The sequence below is a fragment of the Marmota monax genome, unplaced genomic scaffold (genome assembly GCF_021218885.2).
Source record: "Marmota monax isolate L192 unplaced genomic scaffold, Marmota_monax_Labrador192_F-V1.1 WCK01_AAM20220418_F8-fsc00051, whole genome shotgun sequence".
Lineage (NCBI taxonomy): Eukaryota > Metazoa > Chordata > Mammalia > Rodentia > Sciuridae > Marmota > Marmota monax.
Genome location: NW_026695202.1, coordinates 6,724,092 through 6,744,709, shown reverse-complemented (window position 1 = coordinate 6,744,709; position 20,618 = coordinate 6,724,092). Strand labels below are relative to the sequence as shown.

Genomic DNA, 20,618 nt, shown 5'->3' with positions numbered 1-20,618 from the left:
TACTGCAATGCTGGAGTTTTGACGGGCACATTGGCACATGCCTGTAATCCCAGCAGCTCGGGAGGTTGAGGCAGGAGGATTGCAGGTTCAAAGCCAGCCTAAGCAACTTATCAGGGCCCTAAGCAACTCTGTGAGACCCTGTTTCTAAATAAAATGCAACAAGGCGGCGGGCGGATGGGGATGTGACTCAGTGATTGAATGCCCCTGAGTTCAACCCCTGGTACCAAAAAAATCCCAAAAAACTGGGAGTCTTATTTTCTATTATATTACCGAGGCAGCCCAGTGCCTCTTGAAAACCTGAGTCTTCAAGGAGGGTCAGGCATCGTTCCCTGAGCCCACCAGCCCCTTTGCCTCTCTTTCCCTTGGTATCAAAAGCTTGGCATCACCTTTGGGCCATTGCTGTCCTTCATCCCCTATGTTTGTTTTTTTAATTTTCTTAGTTATAGATAGTCATTGTACCTTTATTTTCTTTATTTATATGTGATGGTGCTGAGAATTGAACCCAGGGCCTCACACATGCTAGGCAGGTGCTCTATCACAACCTCAGCGCTATCCCCTCCTTTGTAAGGAAGCTTTGGAGATGTATCTTCCGCCCAACCCTTTGCCCCCATGCTATGTCTCTTCTCTGGTCAGGTCTTCTAAGTCACTTTTCTGGGGATCACCTATCCTCATATCTACCCTGAAATCACTTGCAGTGCTTCGTAGGAACTCTACCTGAGGCACTCGGAATGACCGTTAGCTTCATTCAGGAAGGGGAGTTTCCCATTGAGAGCCCCCTGACCCCCACTTTACACAAAAGTCTACCAACCTGGGCTGCTCATGACGTTCACACCCTGGATGAGTACCTTCACGTAGGTGGAGTAGGCGGGGATCTTGAGCACAATTGCATTTTTCCTAATTAAAGCTTCAAGCATGCTGCTTAGAATTATTAAGAGCCATTGCAAAGATAATAGTCTATCCATTAAAATGACCCTAACTTTCATTTTTTTATCTGTTTAATTACACAAACCCTTGGGCATATTTATAATGATGGAGAACGTGACAGGAGGCTGTTCCACCATCCCCAAGGGATGCTCTTGGGTGGACTAGCATGGGGCTCGCCAGGTTTCCCACCTTTCCTCTGATCAGGATGCTCTTCTTTCCACCGACCTCTGGTTGAATTAGAACTTGTCACCAGGTAGGAGGAAAATCGAACACAATGTGATTGCACCAAGGTACTACTGCCCAGAAAGGTTACTTGGGTGACCATTCCCACCCACTTTCCTCCTGAAACCAAGGATGTGCTGTCTGACTTGAAGATCCACTTGAGGGGTTTTGTATTTTCCAGCAGATTTCGGTTTGTGACTTTGTTAACGTTTTATATAGAAACATAGGAAAGGGTGATGAGCCAGGTACTCCCCCTGACAGACTGTCTCCGTGCTGTTTCCCCTTTCCTGTCTTCCATAGTGTAGTTTTTTTGCTTTTATCAAGCTCATAACCTGGATCACTGAGCCCTAATTGCACCGACAGCCACACACTGGGGAATAGAAGTGGCTTTGTGGAGGCTGAGTGCCCGCATAAACTGGATGCTTTGCAGCCCCCCAGCTGTGTTGGAAAGTCAATATCAAAAGTCCCCATTTTGCCATGAGAAAATGTAAGGCTCTTAGAGGTCATGTGGCTTTCCTGAGGTCACACAACTTATTAGAAGTGGAACCACTTCCAAAGGCCAGGCTTTGGGGCTCAACAAATAAGCTGTTCTGCTGTGTGTACTGAACCTGGACTTCTGCATGTGTGGACACTTCCGCTCCTAGTTGAGGATAGTGCCAAAGGTAGGATTTGAACCCAGGCCTGGTGGACCCTGTGATTATGCATATTCATCAAACTGTTCTTGGGTAATTATTGTGTTGGATATTTGCCAGGGTCATGAATGAAATTCTCAAGGAGTTCCAGTCAAATGCAAGAGAGAGACATGGGAAATTAAACCCAGCGTGAGAGCAGGCTGTGTGCAGGGGAGGGAGAGGTCAGTGCAGCCTGAGACAGCAGGGACTTGGTGACTGGAAGATGGTGGCTGCCGCATTGAGACTTGAAGGAAGAGCAGCATGTGGAGGAGGTGGGGGAGGAGCATGGTAGAAGCCGTGCTACTTAAGAGGATGAGTAATCTATTATTGATGTGCTGCTTTCTATCAGAAGTTTTCCCTCACCCCAAAGATTCTTTACTTTTCTTGCCTTTCCTGGGGCTTTCTTTCTGAGTACAAACTCATTCAAATGCTTCCTTTACCTCTAATTGAACACTTGGACTTAATTGATTATGTATTAAGTTGGGGACTTGGGGCGACATTCGGGCCTGGGCTCATGTTGAGATTAATTTATTCCTGTAGTCTTACTGTTTGGTGATGCATCTGAGTGTCTCACATGTGTGTTAAAAATAAAGCTGAGAGTCAGGGCCATCTAATTAGATGGCTTAACCCAGCACGGTGGTGTTCAGTGTGCACCCAGCTCTCCTGCTTTGATGGCAACCAAAATAGATGAATAAGTTAATCAAAGGTCTGATTAAATAGCACAGCTCTGCAGCGTAGACCACTGATTGCCAGGCTTCAGTTCAGGCAGATTCCCAGAGGAGGGAAGGAAACGAGCTGCGTTCCACAGGCCAGGGCTTTCATGAGGAAGAGTTTTATAAAGCACACTGGAGGGAATTGCTCACCAAGTTCTCAGATCTTAAGGTGATGGCTAGTCAGGAAGCCAACTCCCAAAGAAGGGTAATGTGGTTTTGGGGAAAGAGCACAACCACCTCCTGGCAGATACTAACTATAGCTTGTGGCTCGCCTGCTGCGGGAGGTGGACACATGGCTCAGCCTCCTATGCCATTGATTGATTTCAGGTGTGGATTTTGTGCCTGTTAATATGTAAGTCCCTCCCTGTGCTTCGTTCTTGACCTTGCTGTTTAGTTTCTGTACCTGCATTAGCAGCAGGACTGCTGGTTATGACAGGTTTGTCCATCCAGGTCCTCCCTAGGCCTCCGCTGCCCTCTTTGGGCCCACTGAGACTGACACAGAAGGGCGGCACCCCTTCCCTTCTAGTCCCCATCTGGATTGGCAGAGAGGCACCTACTAGGAGATGGGGGACCTGGGGAGAGTGAGGGTGAGACAGGTGTCCCAGTTCTTGTCCTGTGGGCTGCCACAGAGAGGCCTCTAGTGAAGGCTGCTGCACCTGCAGGTGGCCTTGCTCATGGGGCTGCCCTTTCTGGATTCCACCAACTGCTGTCTTGGCCTTGTCTGCTGGGGTGGCACCTCTCTTCCCAAGTATCGGTTCTGTCTCTAATTCTGTATGCACTGCAGTAAAGAGTCCTTTATTATTATTATTATTATTATTATTATTATTATTATTTAGTTGTAGATGGACACAGTGCTTTTATTGTATTTATTTATTTTTCTATGGTGCTGAGGATCGAACCCAGTGCTTCACACATGGTAGGTGGGCGCTCTACAACTGAGCCACAATCCCAGCCCCAGATTCCGTCTATTATTAAATTGTCCTTAGACTTCCCAGTTTGGGTGTGCTATCTATTTACACCCTCACAGATGTGAAGAAGTACACTCTTACAGGATCTGCCTTTTACCAATGGCAGCCGAGACTAAGCAGACTTGTCCAAGGACACATGGTGATTGTTGGTACTGGAGTCCAAGTCCAGGTGCACCTGGCTCTAGAACCCAAGTGTTCTTCACACCAGGCACCACCTTCAGTAGGAAGCCATTCAAGAGATGTCATTGTACTTGAATGAGGGGCCCAGTCAGCATTGGGGGAGCCTAGGCTGCTGAGAGTCTTTCCCATGCCAGGAGCTTAAATCTCTTCACCCCCTTTTGTTTTTCATCAAGCATATAATGTAGGCATGTAGGTATATAGACACAGAAAAATGCCCCCAAATGATCCCTCTGAAGAATTTGATGTCTTGTTTCCATTTCTTCTTTCTCTGCATAAATTTCAGAGGATGTATTTCCATGCCATTTGAGAACTCATAGTGGGTTTTAAGCAAAAGTTGTTTTAAAGCTTGCTTTTTTTTTGTTTGTTCTTAACCATCAAAGCCAATTTCATTTCGTTATATCTTAATCTACATTGTTTCAAGCCGCTGGATAGTATGCTATCAATCAAAAGTGTATCATGTTTTAGTTAACTGCTCAATTTGGGGATATTTGGATGGTTGCTATTTCTTTACTTTATAGCATGGTAACAAACATCTTTGAGAATAGAACTTTGGTTTTTCATTTTAAAATTTGATTTTTTATTCTTTTTTCTTAAAGAACAGTGTCCTTTAAATGGAGTTAAAGGACAAAAGAGTATTTTGTAGGATACTAAAGATGATCCCATTTCCCAATAAAGGGGTTTTATCACAAGTTACCTCTTGAGAGTGCTCTCTAACTAACTCCAGTGGAAACTCCCCTTCACAGCTGGGATGGCACCCCTGTCCATAATGACCTTCACAACTGACCCTGCACATAGGAAAGCTGTAATCACAAAGTGTAGCTTTGAATACCAAGTGGCACCAAGAGGTGTGTGTGCCTGGCTGATGACTCTGTTCACCTGTGGGGTACGGATGGTTCCCGTGTCCTATGAAGGCTGCAGAATTGCACCCCCTGGGCTGTTCATTGCTGTCCCTGTGTATGGAAGCTTTGTTGCTGTTAGGTGAGGACTGTCCATAGATGATGCCCCAGCCCTCCGTGGGCATTTATTTGAGAACATCAAGAAGGCACCAGTACTAACCTATTCAATTACAGCTTAAAAAATATAGCTAAGCATAAGCTTTAAAATGCCAGTAAGTAGTGATGTTTATAACGCAGGTTTGAAATATGACTTAAAACACACACACACACACACACACACACACACCTGCCTTGGAACAATTTGGTACTGGTTGCAGAAGTATGATTCGGTTTTTGTTCCTTTTTGTTTTCTTTTTGCCTGTCTTTCTTTTCTCCAATGAGCCTATATAATTTCTCGAATAGCCAAAATTATATTTTAAAAAACTTCAGCATGGGATTTTTATGTAATAATTATTTCATAACTATTGCTTTTCCTCTCACTAGATTCAGATTTCTTTCCTGAAACTGGTGCCGAATGTAAATTACATGAACAGAACTCTAAGTAGATATTTATTCACTTTTTCAACAAATTTGCATTGAATACCCCCCAACCCCACTTCTGGCCTGGTGTCACATACCTCGAATCCCAGCTGTTCTGGAGGCTGGCAGAAGGATAACTTTAAGACCAGCCTAGGCAGTTTAAAGAGATTCTGTCCCAAAATAAAAATTAAAAAGGGCTAGGGATGTGGCTCAATGGTAGAGCACCCCTGGGTTCCATCCTCAGTACTGGGGGGAAAATAAGTCAAGTTCCTTTCTTTTATCATGTTCTTATAATCAAAGATTTTGTTAGCACTGGTTGCATTGTTCTCTTAGCATAGTAAAGTGGTAGCAAAGTTGATTAGAAGAGAAACAAAGGAGAGCCCCCTCAAGGGAGCACGGGTCCTCTAGGAGAGGGGAGCTAAACTCAGTGCTTTATGTGTCTCAGGCACCATTTGTAATGTTTTAAGCAAAGAATTAATATAGTGACTTTTTTCCCCTTCTCCAACTCCCTTTGTGCCTTATCCTGTCCAGTCTGAAGTTTCTTGGATCCCCAACAAACATTACTCTGGGATTTATGGCCTGATGAAGCTCGTCCTGACCAAAACTCTTCCTGCCAACCTGGAGAGAGTCATTGTCCTCGACACAGATATCACCTTTGCAACTGACATCGCAGAGCTCTGGGCTGTGTTCCACAAGTTCAAAGGTAATTGTGGCTCATTTCTTTCTAGTATTTGTGGCTCATTTCTTTTTGGTATCCTTGTAGGTGTGGACATGTCAACCATGGTGATTATATTTTTTTAAGGAGATGAGTTTAACTCCGGTAAGGTTGTGCTATTCAAGTCAATAAGAAATTACAAATACAGTTATGTTACAATTCTACTTCAATTTGATACATGCTAGAGTAAAACTGGAATTTCCATTTCTTTCTTTATTTTATTTATTTACTTGTGGTGCAGAGAATTGAACCCAGTGCCTTACATGTTAGGCAAGTGCTCTATCCACTGAGCAACAAGATCTGTGTTCATAGGAAGAAACCAATTTGGGATACTTTGTAACCATTAAATATCAAATGTGTGTATTTTGTATGCAGTAATTGAGTGTGGACATACTTGTGCAGAAACATGCATTATTAGTTTTCTCTTTTTATCAAAGAATTCTTTGATTGCCAAGAAAGCTTTTGAGGTAGTAGAAACAGGTATTGATTATAGAGTGTTTGAAATGTTCTCTGGCTTTTGCTTTCCTTAGCATCATGGCTTATTATTTTGAGGTACGTTTGTTTGGTTTTCAAAGTCCTCTCTTCTCGTCCAATAATCTTCTTCTTAGCTCTTATTGTTGCCTTTGTCACTATCTCAAGGTATAGGACCCCTTCTGATGGACAATTTTAAACTCAGTAGTTATATTTGACTCTGGTGGGGCCTATGAGAGAAGTGACAGGTTAGCATGAGTTTAGGGCTGTTTTAATACCCCTCTCCTCCGTGTTGTGTTTTTGAGGTTCGTCTCTATATTGGGCAAATGCAATGAGAGAGCAGTTTGTTAGTGAGATCGTTATATATTTCTTATCTTTTTCTTTGTCAAATTGCACACTACCCTCTGCCTAAAATCTCTCTGTGTCTTCTCTTACTTCTTTATTCTAAGAGGGTGAAATCCTCCTTACTGATTTTCAACAAATCATTTCCATAAACCCTGTTGGTTTCTGTTTCCATTCATGGGCAGGGTAAATTCCTTGCCTAGTGGTCACTGTCCGCTTCCTTCTGGGAGGATCATGGCTCTGGGCTAATTGAGGAAAGTGTTCAGCAAATCACAGGGTTGAGATGCCCCCCCCCTCTATCCCTTATCAGGATCAAAATTAACATTTCTTATCTGGGTCAATAATGGCATTAGGGAGACATCCTTTAACAAAACTGGGAAGCCAGTGAGTCTCCCCTGTCTAATCTCTTCTGCACAGAATGCTGGGTGGGACCTACCCTTTTATTTCCTAAGTCAAGCCCCTGAAGTTTGGAGGGACGCAGGGTTTTGCCCAGAATTGAGATCAGAAATATGTGTGCCTTGCCTTCTCTCTGTTGCTTCTGCTGTTTCTCTTTCTGATCACACAGAACTCATTGGGGACAGTTTTTCTTTAATTGCACTGTATTTTATCCATGTTTTTATGCTGATGTTCAGTGTTCAGTGATGCATATATTCAACAACGTTTATTGCATTCCTGCTGGGTGTCAGGCCGTGTACCTAAATCATGAAATGAGGAGTGATGAAGGGACAGTGAGAGTTGTCACCTCTCCTGGAGAGGGGCAGAGCAGTCGGATGGGACGCACCACAGGGTGTGGTAATTGTGCACTGTTTTGTTGGGAAAGAGCTATAAATGCCTAAGTTCCCCTTTGAGAAGAGAGGACTCACTTCTCCAGCACCTGGGATTTCTCTCTGGCATCAGCCCTCTTTGGGGATGGGCTCTGATGAAGAGAGTGACTGTGCCTGGAATCATGCCCCCTGCCGGGATGCACCATGTCATGCATTGACTGAGGAGCCACAGGATCCTACCTGATCAGTTGCTATATCCCTGGAGACTGCCTCACAGTCTGAAGTCTCCTCAGTCCAGTCCTGCTCATTCAGACCTGCTGTTCCCTAGAGTTCTCCCTGATTAAATGTTCATGTGCTGATTTCTGTCTCAATCTGCTTCCCTGGAAACTCAGCCCATAACCAACATCTACAGCACCGAGTATCCCTTGGATAAGTGCAACTCAGCAAAATCAGTAGGACAAGTGGTCAGAAGTTGCAGTGCTCTGGCCGGGAAATCTCTTTTATTCTGTTGCAGCCAGAACTGGCTGTCGTGCTAGCAGGATTGTGTGGGCAACAGCAACAGCAAGAATAATCATGGTTCTAATCACTCGGCATCACCTGCAGAAGGGAAGGAAACCATTCGGACTCTTGCTGCCCCTGGGGCTGCAGATTTGGAGGACTCTGAGGTTCCAGGCGGTTCCTGGGGCTCAACAGAGTACGTGGACCAAGGTCAGGACAGGACCAGGGGAACTTTGAATACCAGAGCTGAGTTATTGGACTGTCTTCTATCTGTTCATTCTTTGATTTGTCCATTTCTAGCATTTATCAGGCCCTCGAACTGTGTAAATGTGGCACCAGCCTTCAGGGAACTCCCAGATGGGGCAGATAGTGTTACATCATAAACACCTGCCGAGGAGTAGAGAACGTCTACTGTGGTCCTCCCGTGCCCATCCTAGTGATCGTAAGAAAATGCAGAGGTAAAGAGAAAATAGGAAAGCCCTTCCCCCTGCTCCATGTGTCAGGACTTCGGTATTTTCTTTTTAGTGGACTTATTTTTCCTTAATGATATCTATTAGAAGCCAGGTCATAGAACAGGGAGAAGCCTTTTAGGACAGACGCATAATGTTCTGGCCCAAGAGAGAGAATGCCGCTCTCATGAAGGCACTACTACTTGACATCTTTTATTGTGAACATTTTGATTGACAGTGGTGCCATTTGCCATTGGTCATTTGTCTCTGGTACATTGTCTGGGGCTGCCGTGGCACTTGTGTACAGGTCATACACAGGCTTGGTCCCTCCCTAGTGCTGTGGAAACCCCAAAACCTAGCTGCACCACGCCACGTCAGCTTCTACTAAGAAGCCTGTTATTAAGGACACAGACTCGTCCTCACCACCTGCTGCAGGGAGCCCCCCAGTGGCTCTTGGAGGCATCCATGTGCACCATGGGCCTGAGTTCACCTCAGTGGCAAATGCTTACCTTCCACACCAGTGGTCTGTACCCCTCGCCAGCCTGTGCAGCCACTGGGGGTTCTTCATACCCAAAGTAACAGAACCAGAAATATCACTAGTGGCTAGAATCCAGAGTCACCCACTCAGTTGTATTTCCCGAGCTCCTCTAGTGGTTGGTTAGTTTTCTGAAAGTTGAGTTGGGAATGTTGCAAAAAAAAAAAAAAAAAAACCCAAGCCCTACTGCTGAGAATTTAAATTTGGGTGGAGGAAGACAGAAAATAAATAATATGCATAAATCTTAGATGGTAATAAATGAATGGATGCCTGTGTGTGTGTGTGTGTGTGTGTGTATGTGGTTTATATTGTTTAAATATTCAAATAAGGTATTAATGCAAGATCCCAAAAGAAGGGTGACATTTAAGCAATGAAGTTTAGAGAAGCAGTAACCCTGCTGTGCCAGGGGACAGGGAGAAGTGTCTGAGGCCTTAGGACAGGAACATCAACTTTGCTGTGAGTTGGTGTGTTAGAGGGATGGGGCAGATGTCCAAACATAGCAGAAGGAGCCCAGGAGATGGCTGGGGTTGACAAAGTCACATCACAAGAACCTGGATCCAGAGGGGATGCTGACTCTCCTGTCAGGCACCTAGGGGGTCCAGCAGAGGCAAGACAACCCACTGTGTTTATAATGGGTGGTCCTGGCCGCCTTGTTAGGGCAGAAGGACATGAGGACACCATTCAGGAGATAATTCCAGTACTCCAGGTGGGAGATGCCCTGGGCTCAGGCCTAGGTGGAGCAGTAGAGGAGGTAGAAGTCATCTCATTAGGGTAGATGTTGAAGGCCAAGTCACCAGGGGAGAGGAGGGTGGAGGATGACCCCTAGGGTGGCTGGGGTGGGTGCAGTGGCACTGGTGAGCCAGAGAGGACTTCAAGGGGAGGTCATGGCAAGCTCCGGAGCTTGTGAGGCTTGTTAAGTTTGAGGTCCTGCATTGGATATCTGCATAGAGAGGGAGGGAGGCAGGCCCGTAAGTTATATTTGCAAAGCAAAGGGAAGGTAACTATTCTTTATCAAGTGCTTCTTCTGTTCCGGCACTGACTAGAAGCTTTGTACATTTGAAAGTTAAATAAACTGAGCCTGAGGGAGATTAAATTGCTGTCCCTGCTCAAAGAGCTTTCACACATCAAAGCAAAGCTGACCGCAAGCCCTTTGACTCCAGAGTCCATGCTGTGTCCACTGCCTTGTGTCGCCTCTCCTGGATCCCTGCTGGGGTGGAGAAGGGGATGCCCACCACCCTGGGAGGCAGGGTCTGCACATAGATCAGGTGTGACTGGTGATCCTGAGCCACCAAGACCCTGGAGTGCCTTAGTTAACTGCACACAGAATCAGAAGCCATGTGTGATTGTAGCAGTCCAGGGAGGAAGTTGTGGAGGCTGTGATGAGAAGCTGTTGGAGGAGAGCCTTGCTGGGCATTAAAGATGGTGTTGTCATCCCTAAGGGCACTTGAAGAAGGCATCTTGCCACGGCAAGTTTTGGCCTTGAAGCAGGTTGAGTCACTACTCAGCTTACCTTCATGTGCCACAGGAGTGCCAGCGGGCATCTTTCAAGGGCCTGCCAGGCGAACCATGGCTAATCACAGCTCCTGGGCTGAGCTCTTCCTCCACACCAGCCGCTTGGTTAAGCGCCTTGTGAGTAAACTCAAATAACCCGCGCAGCCCAGCATGGAGCCGGCATTGTTCACGTTCCCTCTTGAAAAGTTTGGGAACAGATGCTTCAGCTTCTCTAGAGCCTCAAAGGTCTCAAGGAGTAAATAACCCAAATCCAGTTCTCTTCACCCAGCGCCCCACTCTCCTGAGAAGAGAGTAAGGAGAAGCATCATGTGGCTGTGGCCAAGAGTGTCTTTGGAGAGACAAAAGGGGGAGCCCTGGGTGACTGTGTAAACCAGTTTGTAGAGGTCAGGCCCAAGGTGATGCAGGCATTCAAAAGACGGAGGCAGAATCGGAGGCACAGAAATGTACAGGCTCCTGCATCCTGCCCTCCGTGTGACTTCCCAGAATTCTGTGTGTGAAATCACTATGGGCCCCAAGAGCTCTATCCGGGCCTCAAGGTGGGTGGTAGATTAAGCCAACTGGAGCTCACTGGTAACTCTTGCATAGACACTATATTCTGCATGTTTGTGTCCCCCAAATTCATTACTCCAGAGCTAATCCCCAGTGCCATAATATGAAGAGGCCGGTCCTTTAGGAAGTGATTAGGTCATTAGAGCTCCCTTAATATGGTTAATGCCTTTATAAAAACGGCCTCAGGGAGGTTTTCTGCCCTTCTGCTGTGTGAGAACAGAGTTAGAAGGAACCATCCATGCAGCAGAGCGTGAGCCCTCACCAGACACCAAATCTGTTGTTGCTTTGATCCTGTGACTTTCTAGCCACCAGAACTATGAGAAATTAATTTCTGCTGTTTATACATCACCAGTTCTAAGGTATTTTGTTAGAGCAGCTCAGTCAGACTAAGACAGCAGGTTACTGGCTTCTCAGGGCCCAGATGAACTGAGAATGGTGCTAATGGGGTCAGTGTGAGACCCACACATCACGTCCGTTCTTCTTGCAGTGTTCCGTTTTCTCTGGGGACTCCTGCCAGCACATGTGGGGTCACAGTAGACATTGTTTCTGTGTGTCTGCCCCATTACCTCGCAGATCTGTCCATCAGGGCTGAGGGTGGCTATAAATGTAAAATATCATAGGAAAACGGAACATGAAAAACGTCAGAGGTGTTATTTCTGCAAAGACATCTGTAGAACTTTTATGCTTATACTTAGTTGCCTTGAAGAAGTTTTTAAAAACTCTTTCAAGTTCTTCAGGTCTCTTTTTTCTGGCCTTGCCCATCTCCCCCGATGGGATTGGTGAAGTGGCGCGAGCTTAGCAAAGAAAGAGAGGGAGTTCAAATCCCTGCTGGCCTACTTATCAGCAGGTGAGTTGGGAGGTCATTATTGCCGCCTCCTCCCCTGTATGAAAATACTGATGTCTCTGCACAGCGATCAGGTGTGGTATGGGAGGGCACTCGGCCCTGCTAGTACCCGGGAGACTCTCACACCACGTGGTACCTTTTCTCTTTCCTTCCTCTTCTCCCCCACATCCCAGGTCACTATTATTGGTCCCTTTTCCTTTGACTTTAAACCCTCCTCCTCTCTTCCTCCACCACCTCCATATCAGGCTCTCTGTTCCCTGCTTAGCCAGTGTGGAAGGAATCAAAGTGGACCTTTCAGGACAACCCCAGCCCCTTGTGTGGGCCAGGTTTCCCTGATTAAAGCCGTAGCTTCTCTGCCCGTGCGACGAGGTCTCTCCCAGTTTTCACGTACTTGTCTCGCATTCTCTCCTGACGGTTCCTAACTTGAGAGTTTGGCTGCAGGGAAGGAAAACAGACATTTTTAAAAGATAAAAATTCTCAAATAAAGTGCTTTAAAATGCCATCAACGGCTGGCGTCCGTTCGGGTGACATGTGGTGAGTACAGCAGCCTGGAGCTCCTTGGGGCGAGAGTGAGCCTGAGCCTGGGCCTGCGTTCTTTGTCATCAGTCACGCAATTTAGCTAAAAGGCTGGGGCACTGTTTTGGTTTTTTTTTGTTTGTTTGTTTTCTTAACAATTGAATGTTACTCAGCAATAAGAGAGAATAAAATCATGGCATTTGCAGGTAAATGGATGGAGTTGGAGAATATCATGCTAAGTAAACTAAGCCAATCCCAAAAAAACAAAGGCCAAATGTTCTCTCTGATATGTGGATGCTGATCCATAATGGGGATGGGTGGGGGCAGTATGAGAGGAATGGAGGAACTCTAGATAGGGCAAAGGGAAGGGAGGGGCATGGGGGTAGGGAAGACGGTGGGATGAGGTGGACATCATTACTCCAAGTGCAAGTATAAAGACATGAATGATGTGTCTCTACTTTGTGTACAACCAGAGACCTGAAAATTTGTGCTCTATTTGTGTACTATGAATTGAAATGCATTCTGCTGTCATGTATAACCAATTAGAATTATTAAATAATTTTTTAAAAAAAATCTGTACCATGTTTTAAAAATTATCTCTTGTTCTTTTAGTATTGATGGGTCTCCCTCCCTGTCACTAAATTGTACTGTGTGGCTTCAGTTTTTGCCTTGAAACTCCTAGCTGATTTTCCACTTGGAGAATTTCAGTGGCTTCTTGCAAACCTCTTCTCCTCTCTGTAAGTCCTACCTTCCTGCTCTCTTCTCATCTCTTATCTATCCCTGCTGCCTTCGGTCCAGAATCAGAAACCTGCACGTTTCTCGTGAGATGCTCCTGGTCCTTCTGTGGGCTCAGCAGAGGCATGAATCACCGGGGGCGACATCAAGGCTGGCACTCCTGGACACAGGAATGAAAGGGTTACATTATTTTCCCATCAGCTTGGATGTGAATCTGCATTTTCTTATAACATTAGAAGACCATTTAATTTCTCCGGGCCTCTTTGGTGGTGGTGGTAAGAGTAAGGGAAGAACCCATTCAGAGCTGCCCCATAGGCTTTATCTTGGTGGTGAGATCAGACAATGGTTGTGTATTGCATGTTACATAATAAATGACAGTTGGCTTCCTTTTCTTCTACCTATTTTTTCTTGTTCTTAAACCTGAAATACCTGAGATTTAAGAGAACAAGCAATGTGCTCCTCTCCTTCCCTCCCTCCCCTCCTCCTCCCTCCCTCCCTCTCCTTCCCTCCCTCCCTCTCCCTCCCTCTCCCCCTCCTCCTGCTCCCTCCCTTCCCTCCCTTCTTCCCCTCCCTTCTCTTTCTCTGCTGCCTTTTCTTTTTCTCTCCTTTCTTCCCTCTCTCCATTCCCGCCTCCCACATTCACTCAGTCCTTCCTTCTTTCTTTCCTTCCTGACCTGCTCAGCCCCTGGGCCACCTCTGATCCTGGAGATGAAACAGTAGACAAGCCCCCTGCCCTGACCCCTGTTTCTGTTTAGGTGTCAGGTCCTGGACCATCTCCTTCATCTCTCATGGTCATCTCCGAGTAGCTCACCTGAAGTCACTATAACAAGGAGGTAGTGACAGGACCGGGCTTGAAGCCGGGCTGACCTCCAGCGCCCACACTCCTAACATGAGATTCCAGATCCCTGTGAACACATCAAAGTGTGGGACGTGCTTTGAAAGGGAAGACGCCTGCCGGCTGTGGTGGCAGCTCCTCACCCGTGATCCCAGTGTATCCGCGGGCAGAAGCAGGAGGATCACAAGGTCAGCCTCAGCCACTTAATGAGGCACTAAACAACTTAGTTGAGACCCTGCCTCAAAATAATAAAAAGGACTGGGGCTGGGGCTTAGTGGATAAGTGCTCTGGTTCAATCCCCCTTAACCCTCCACAAAAAGAAAGAAAGAGAAGATGCAGGTGAGGGAGGACCACACAGGGGGGAAGGCGACATTGGGGGTGGCTGGGAGGGCCTCTGAAGCAAAGATGGGGAGGTGGCGGCCTTCTGTTCCGCACTAGCAATGAATGGAAGAGGCCTAGGCCTGCGGCCCAGGTAGACAGCCGTACAGAGAAGGTACAGACGGGACTGAAGGAAACATTAAACGGGCTCCTCAGACAGAGGGCCGCTGCTGCCTTTGTTCCTCAGCTCTGATGTCCTCCCTTCCTGGAACGCTTGTCCTCCAGACCTCCCCAGTCTCGCGGCCGTGAATCCCTTCAAGTCTCTGTTCCAATCGCAGCTTCCAGAGAGACTTTCCCTGAGGGTCCCATTTCATCTGCACCTTGGGATGCCTCCCATCCCTGTCACCCTGCTCTTTAATTTTTTTCTTCAGTAGCAGTCTTGGCTGTCTGACCCACTGAGTCATTACTTATCATGTGGGTGGCTCTGCCCCACCCAGGAGGTGGCACAGAACAGGCCCAGGCGCCCAGGGTGCAGACTGCTGTGCTGATCATTCTGTGTCCTACCTATTGGTAGATAAGTATCAGGAGGGCAGGGACCATTGTCGTCATGTTTCTGGTGTCTCAGCACCTGGAATTGTGCTGAGCATACAGTAGATACTCAATAAGTGTTTGTTGAATAATGAACAGATAAAGCCAGTGATTCTGGGTGGAGTGAGTGGTGGAGAACGAGGCCAGGGAAGTACCAAGGCTCCTATAGGTCTTGGCTTGGGTTTATCCACTGGTCATTGGTACATGGTTCAGAGCTTCAGAGGCAAATGTTTATGCTAAGATTTTCAGAAGTTCCTTTTGGTTGAGTGGGGCATCATCTGAAAGGTGAGGTAGGAAATCAGTACAGCAATCCTCTCCTTATCTGTGGGGAGATTGTCCAAGCCCTACAGTTGAGCCTGAAACTACTGGTAATCCAGAACCTTATACGTACTTTTTTTTTTTTTAATACAGACATGCCTATGCCAAAATTTAATCTATAAACTAGATGAAATAAGAGATTAACAATAATAAAATAGAACAACTTTAACAATAGACTGTAATAAAAGTGATGTGAATGAGGTCTCTTTCTCTCTCCAAATATCTTACTGTGCTTTTACCTTTAACCTAAAGAATGCCCTTAACATCTCCTCTTTGGGATAATCCAATGGCTATCATCACCATTCTTATATTTTGGGACTGTTATGAAGAAAAATAAAGGTTGCTTGACTGTAACCACAGGTAACACATACAATGACTACAGTAGCTACCAAGTGACTAACGGGAGGGTAGGATATACCACGGAAGTGCTGAACCTCAACAATGATGTACATCCTGAACCAGATCGAGCAATATTTGATTATGCTACTCAGGATGGCGTGGATTTTAAACTTTTGTTTATTTTGGGGACTCTCCATTTAATATTTTCAGACCATGGTTGAGCGCAGGTAACTTAAACTACCAAAAGTGAAACCACAGGTAAGGGGGGACCGCTGGACTGTGAAAGAGAGATTTGGCAGCACATGGGAGCTACTGCTCCAGTCTCAGCAAGGTACAGCAGTGACTGAAGGGGGTAGGGCAAAGGCCATGAGGAGGAGAGTGGAGGGCACTAGTGGCAAGTCCTGTTTGGACTTGCAGATCTGGATCCTCCAGAGACCTCTGGAATGAGGTCATCTTCAGGTATTTCCTCTTAAATGTTGGTATGGAAATTGATGCTCTTACAAGATAATTCCAGTTTGCTTTTATGGACTCGCAAGTGTGCTCCATAGTAGAGCCCCCTCCAGGGTTCCAATCCTGGGGATGGCACCAGGTCCTGCAGGGAACAAGGCTGGATTTGCTGTCTCTAATAGAGAGCTAAGTGGGTGGGGACAGAAGGGAGTCAACAAGGACAAAGGCTGGGCAAGGTGGGATTGATGAACTGAGATTCGAGTGGAAGAGGAGGAGCTGTTGGATGCCTAGCAGAGTCAGCAAGAACCCCTGGGCACATTCCAATTGTGTCTGGCGCTGCTGCTGGTGCAGGCCAGGCCATCAAGTTATGCTGGTTCCTGCCCCTGCATTGTAAGGCCAGCATGCCCTGGGCATCCATCAGTATGGATGGAGCCATATTGATCTGTCACTAGGATTCACTGACCTGATGGGCCTCTGACAATTTCTTGACTCTCTTAAATGTACAAGGGCCAGGCTATCAGAGAGGACAGCTTTTGCCTTATCATAAAGGAGACTAGCTTCTGGATATGGGCTTATCTTTCTTTCCTCACTTTCTTTCTGCCTCTACTTCTGTGTCTGCTTGCAGAATGGTAGGAAAGAAGCTGAGGCCATTATTTTGGGTTGTTCAGCATCTTCTTGCCATCTTTATAATTTTGGTGCATTACTGAGATCTCTGAACCTCTATTTCATATGGACAAAATGGGGATCGCAAGACTCATAGGGTATTAGTATGAAAAGTTAGCTTTTTGTCACTATAATGAAATACCAGAGACAAGCAACTTATGAAGAAAAGAGGTCTATTTAGCTCACAGTTTTGGAGACTTAGAGTTCACAGGGCATAGTGTTCTATGGCAAAGGCCACCCCTTGGCTGCATCACTCCCTGGCTCATCATGGCACAGGTAGCAATGGTAAGAGAAGGTGGGGGACCAAGTGATTACATCATCTTAAACCAGGAGCAGAGAGTGCTGGGGTGGGGGCCAGGCTCAGGCCTTTATAAACATCCTCCTGGAGCAATTCAAGGGATCACATCAGAACTAGCACTGATGAGCATGTCCCCTGGACCCTGAAAACCTGCCTCCCAGCCCTACCTCTTTAAGTGTCAGTCACCTCTCAGTAGCACCTTGCAGCACACCAAAGCTTGAATCATGGTGGACCCTTGGTGTACACTTAAACCACTTCCAGAATGTAGGAGGTGTAACATGAGGTGGCCATATGAAGGTCGTAGTGAAGCAGGGGACACAGTGTAGGCCCCCTTCCATGTTGGCTGCTACTGTCCTTAGTACTGGAGTCACCTTGTGGTCATCACAGTGGGCAGCCTCTACATACCTAAAAGGTTCAAGATGGCAGAGGTGGTTGATATCCATAAAGAAGAGGGGTACCAAGTGGCCTGGATCACGATGGGAGAAGGAGGCCTGGGGAAGGGGGGACAGAGGTATTGGGGGTCTTGTTCTAATTGGAAAGAAGTGGCCACGCATCTCAGCAGGGAGAAAGCAGGCTGTGGAGTGAGACTGCCCGAGAGCCGGTGAGCGGCCTCGCCCTTCCCTGCACTTCATGCCTCAGCTTCTCCTCCTCCAGGGGAACAGTATTTCAGGAGCAAAATATGGAATTCACCTAGTACTTTGCAGGTATTTTCTATTATCTCAGTTACACAATGCAGGGCTTTTCATATTTTGCCATTTCTGAAATTGAGATGTAACTTGGAAAAGCAACTTGACAGATGATCTTTTCTCCTGGAAAATGTTTCGATAGATCCTGCAATCAGTGGCCTCTTAGAATCCAGGGAAAAAAAAAAAGATGGGTGTTATTATTTTTATTAGTATTATTTTTCTAGCTTTTGCTTTTATCTTTGAGAGGTAGAAGAGAGAAAGAGGGAGGGTAGAGCTCAGGACTGGAAACAAAGAGAGCAGCCAGGGAGGGGGTAGGGCCACAGGCAGGCCACTCCCCGGTTACCTTGTATTGTTTGACAGGATTCTGGAACATCTAAACCATCAGTGTTTTTTGGTAAATATCAGGAAGCAGTGCGGCTAGGAAGTCTCTTCTTGCTCATTTGGATATTCACACAATATTTCTTGACTATCTCCTTGGAATGAGACACACCCATGATGCTCTGTCCATTAAAAATTCATGTCAGTAACTCCTCCTTTGAATAAATCTGATAGTTCTGGGAACACTGTAGGGTTATGTACCATCACGTGAAACACTGGGCTAGAGACTTGACCAGCATTAGCTGATATCTGCTGCCTTGGGTTTGGGAGACGTTGAGTATAGCCGTGTGGGTGCTAGAGGGGATCAGGCTACATAGATCATTCTGGGGAAAAGCAGGGTGAGGGAGCAGGTGGGACACAAGAAAAGCACCAAGAAAGAATAAAGAAAAGAATACAGGGAGACAAGAAGCATGCTTGTTGGATGGATTTAGGGTGACAAAGACCAAGCTATCTAACTTTACAATCATGTGTCCAAGGAAAGAGGCCGATTTATTTTTCTTGTTGCTCTACAATGGTCTTGACCCAAGGGACCGTACTTACATTCTACTCCTGCTCTACGTTAGCAACTCACCAAATTGGATTAGTAGGCACATGAAAGCCGCCCAGGGCCTAATGATCATTTACAGCTTTGTCCTTTGGGCACGCGTTCTGAGGTGCAGGGTGGAGGGGGACTTCTGTATTACAGCAAGCTGCAGAGTCTTCAAATTACACAGGTCAGCGCCCCCTCTCATGCCCCGCAGGGCCTGCACACCACCGCTGATGGAGAATCAGGTATCCCTCCTTGGTGCTGTTGACATTTTGGGCTCCGTGACTCCTTGTTGTGGAAGGAGGGATGCTGCCACACATGCTGTACGATGTTGAGCGGCATCGCTGTCTTCCACCCGCCAGATGCCAAGAGCATCCTTCCCGCCTCCAGCTTGATTATCAGCTGCTCACTGGGAGCCTCTTATCCACATGCCTTTGAGTGACATTCTGATTGGGTTCCATGCTTAAACTCCTGTTGCTTTAGACTTTCTTTCCTTTCCTGTTGATACTCCACACCAGCCACAAAAGAGGCTTGAACGGTGAATTTTCTCTTGGAGAACTACAGAACTGAACCACCTGTAGCAAAGATCCTCTTTCAGAAGATAAATGAACGCATCCAGCGCCCTCTCCCTGAAGGTACACACCACCAAGGGAAGTTATGATGGCATGAACCAGACCCCAAAGCCTCCGGGCCCGTGAAAGGCCACAGATTTGATTAGGACTCACGAGAATTTCTGATCTCCCCTTAAAATTACAAGAGCCACCAGTTTGCTCCTCATCTGCATATTCGTGAAAAGAGAACATCAGTACCTGCTGTTCCATGACTGTCAGAGGGACACAGCTTTCCTCTGCCCTCTTAAATGCATAGGGATAGGTTTTCAGCAGCATTGCATATTTGACAGGATGGAGATGGCCTGTCAGGAAGATGAATGCTGGGTGTCTTTTCCTCACAGTGCTCTGGGTTGTCCACCTGGAAGAAGGCAGAAGGCTGAGCTGGTGGTGTGTGCAAAGCCCTTATTGAGATGGATGGAGGGGCCTTCCATGGGAGCTTGGTCACCCAAAGTAGGTCACATTGCTTCCCTGGACCAGATAGAGGTGTGGAGATATATCAGACTATGGGGGAGGCTTCAGATTCATTGTGTATGTGTGTGTATACACGCACACACACATACGCACATGCACACACACACGCATATGCACACCCGCACATACACCTACACATATATATGTATGTTAGACTGTCCACATCCCTTTGAATGGGAGTCTCTGAATTAGCTCTAAGCTAAAGCTTCTACTGAATCTGCTTTAGACGTCATTTCATATCCCTGTTTCCCTCCTCTAACAACCACCTCCAGCAGAACAGGAAACACTGGGGTGTTTTGGTTTTGTTTTCTTATTTGCCTTTTGTTGGGCCTTAGGGACCAAGGTGGTTTAGAGATTTTAGGCTTCACTTCTTTAATGCTTAGCTGACAAAAAGACCAGAGTCATCTCCCAAGATGACAAAAATTCTTATGAGATAAAAGAGAAAATTCCTCAGATCCAGCCAATAATCCTCATTTTTAGAGATGAGGTTCTCTTGGGTATTAAATAAAGAGGTAGCCCTCAAAGCACATGCTTTACATGGTGGAGGAGAGGAGAGATTGATAGTAAGTGATACAAATTGATTTTTTAAAAATATTTTTAGTTGTCGATGGACACAATACCTTTATTTATTCATTTATTTATTTTTAATATGGTGCTGAGGATCGAACTCAGTGCCTCACATGTGCTAGCAAGGGCTCTACCACTGAGCCACAACCCAAGCCCCCAATGTGATTTTTTTAATAAACTTTATTTTGAAGCAGTTTTAGTTTAGCAAAAAAAAAAAAAAATGAATTTAGTGTCTGCAGTTGTAACTCAGTAGTAGAGCACTTGCCTAGCATGTGTGAGCCACTGGATTCAATCCTCAGCACCACATAAAAATAAATAAAATAAAGATATTATGTCCATCTACAATAAAATTTTTTAAAAAAATTAATAAAAGACTTAGGCTTAAAATTAATATAGAATAGAGAGTTCCAATACACCCTGCACTCAGTTTTCTTTAATTAATATCCTGTATTAATATGGTGCATTTTTTAAGGAAACTCACCTCCTAAGCTTCTGGTGTGGTCTAGATGGCCCTTATTCCTTAGCTCCTGTCTTGGTCAGCTTGCCATCA

At 46.0% G+C, this 20,618-nt stretch overlaps 1 protein-coding gene across 9 annotated transcripts in view; it reads left to right on the top strand.

Moving 5' to 3' along the window:
- Window positions 1–20,618, top strand: part of Large1 (LARGE xylosyl- and glucuronyltransferase 1) — a 496,807-nt gene that overhangs the window by 284,330 nt on the left and 191,859 nt on the right. For all 9 annotated transcript variants that reach the window (XM_058574193.1, XM_046429385.2, XM_058574197.1 and 6 more), the window contains one exon: window positions 5,625–5,796. In XM_058574193.1, coding sequence (XP_058430176.1) covers window positions 5,625–5,796 — 172 coding nt within the window. The remainder of the gene's footprint in view (window positions 1–5,624; window positions 5,797–20,618) is intronic.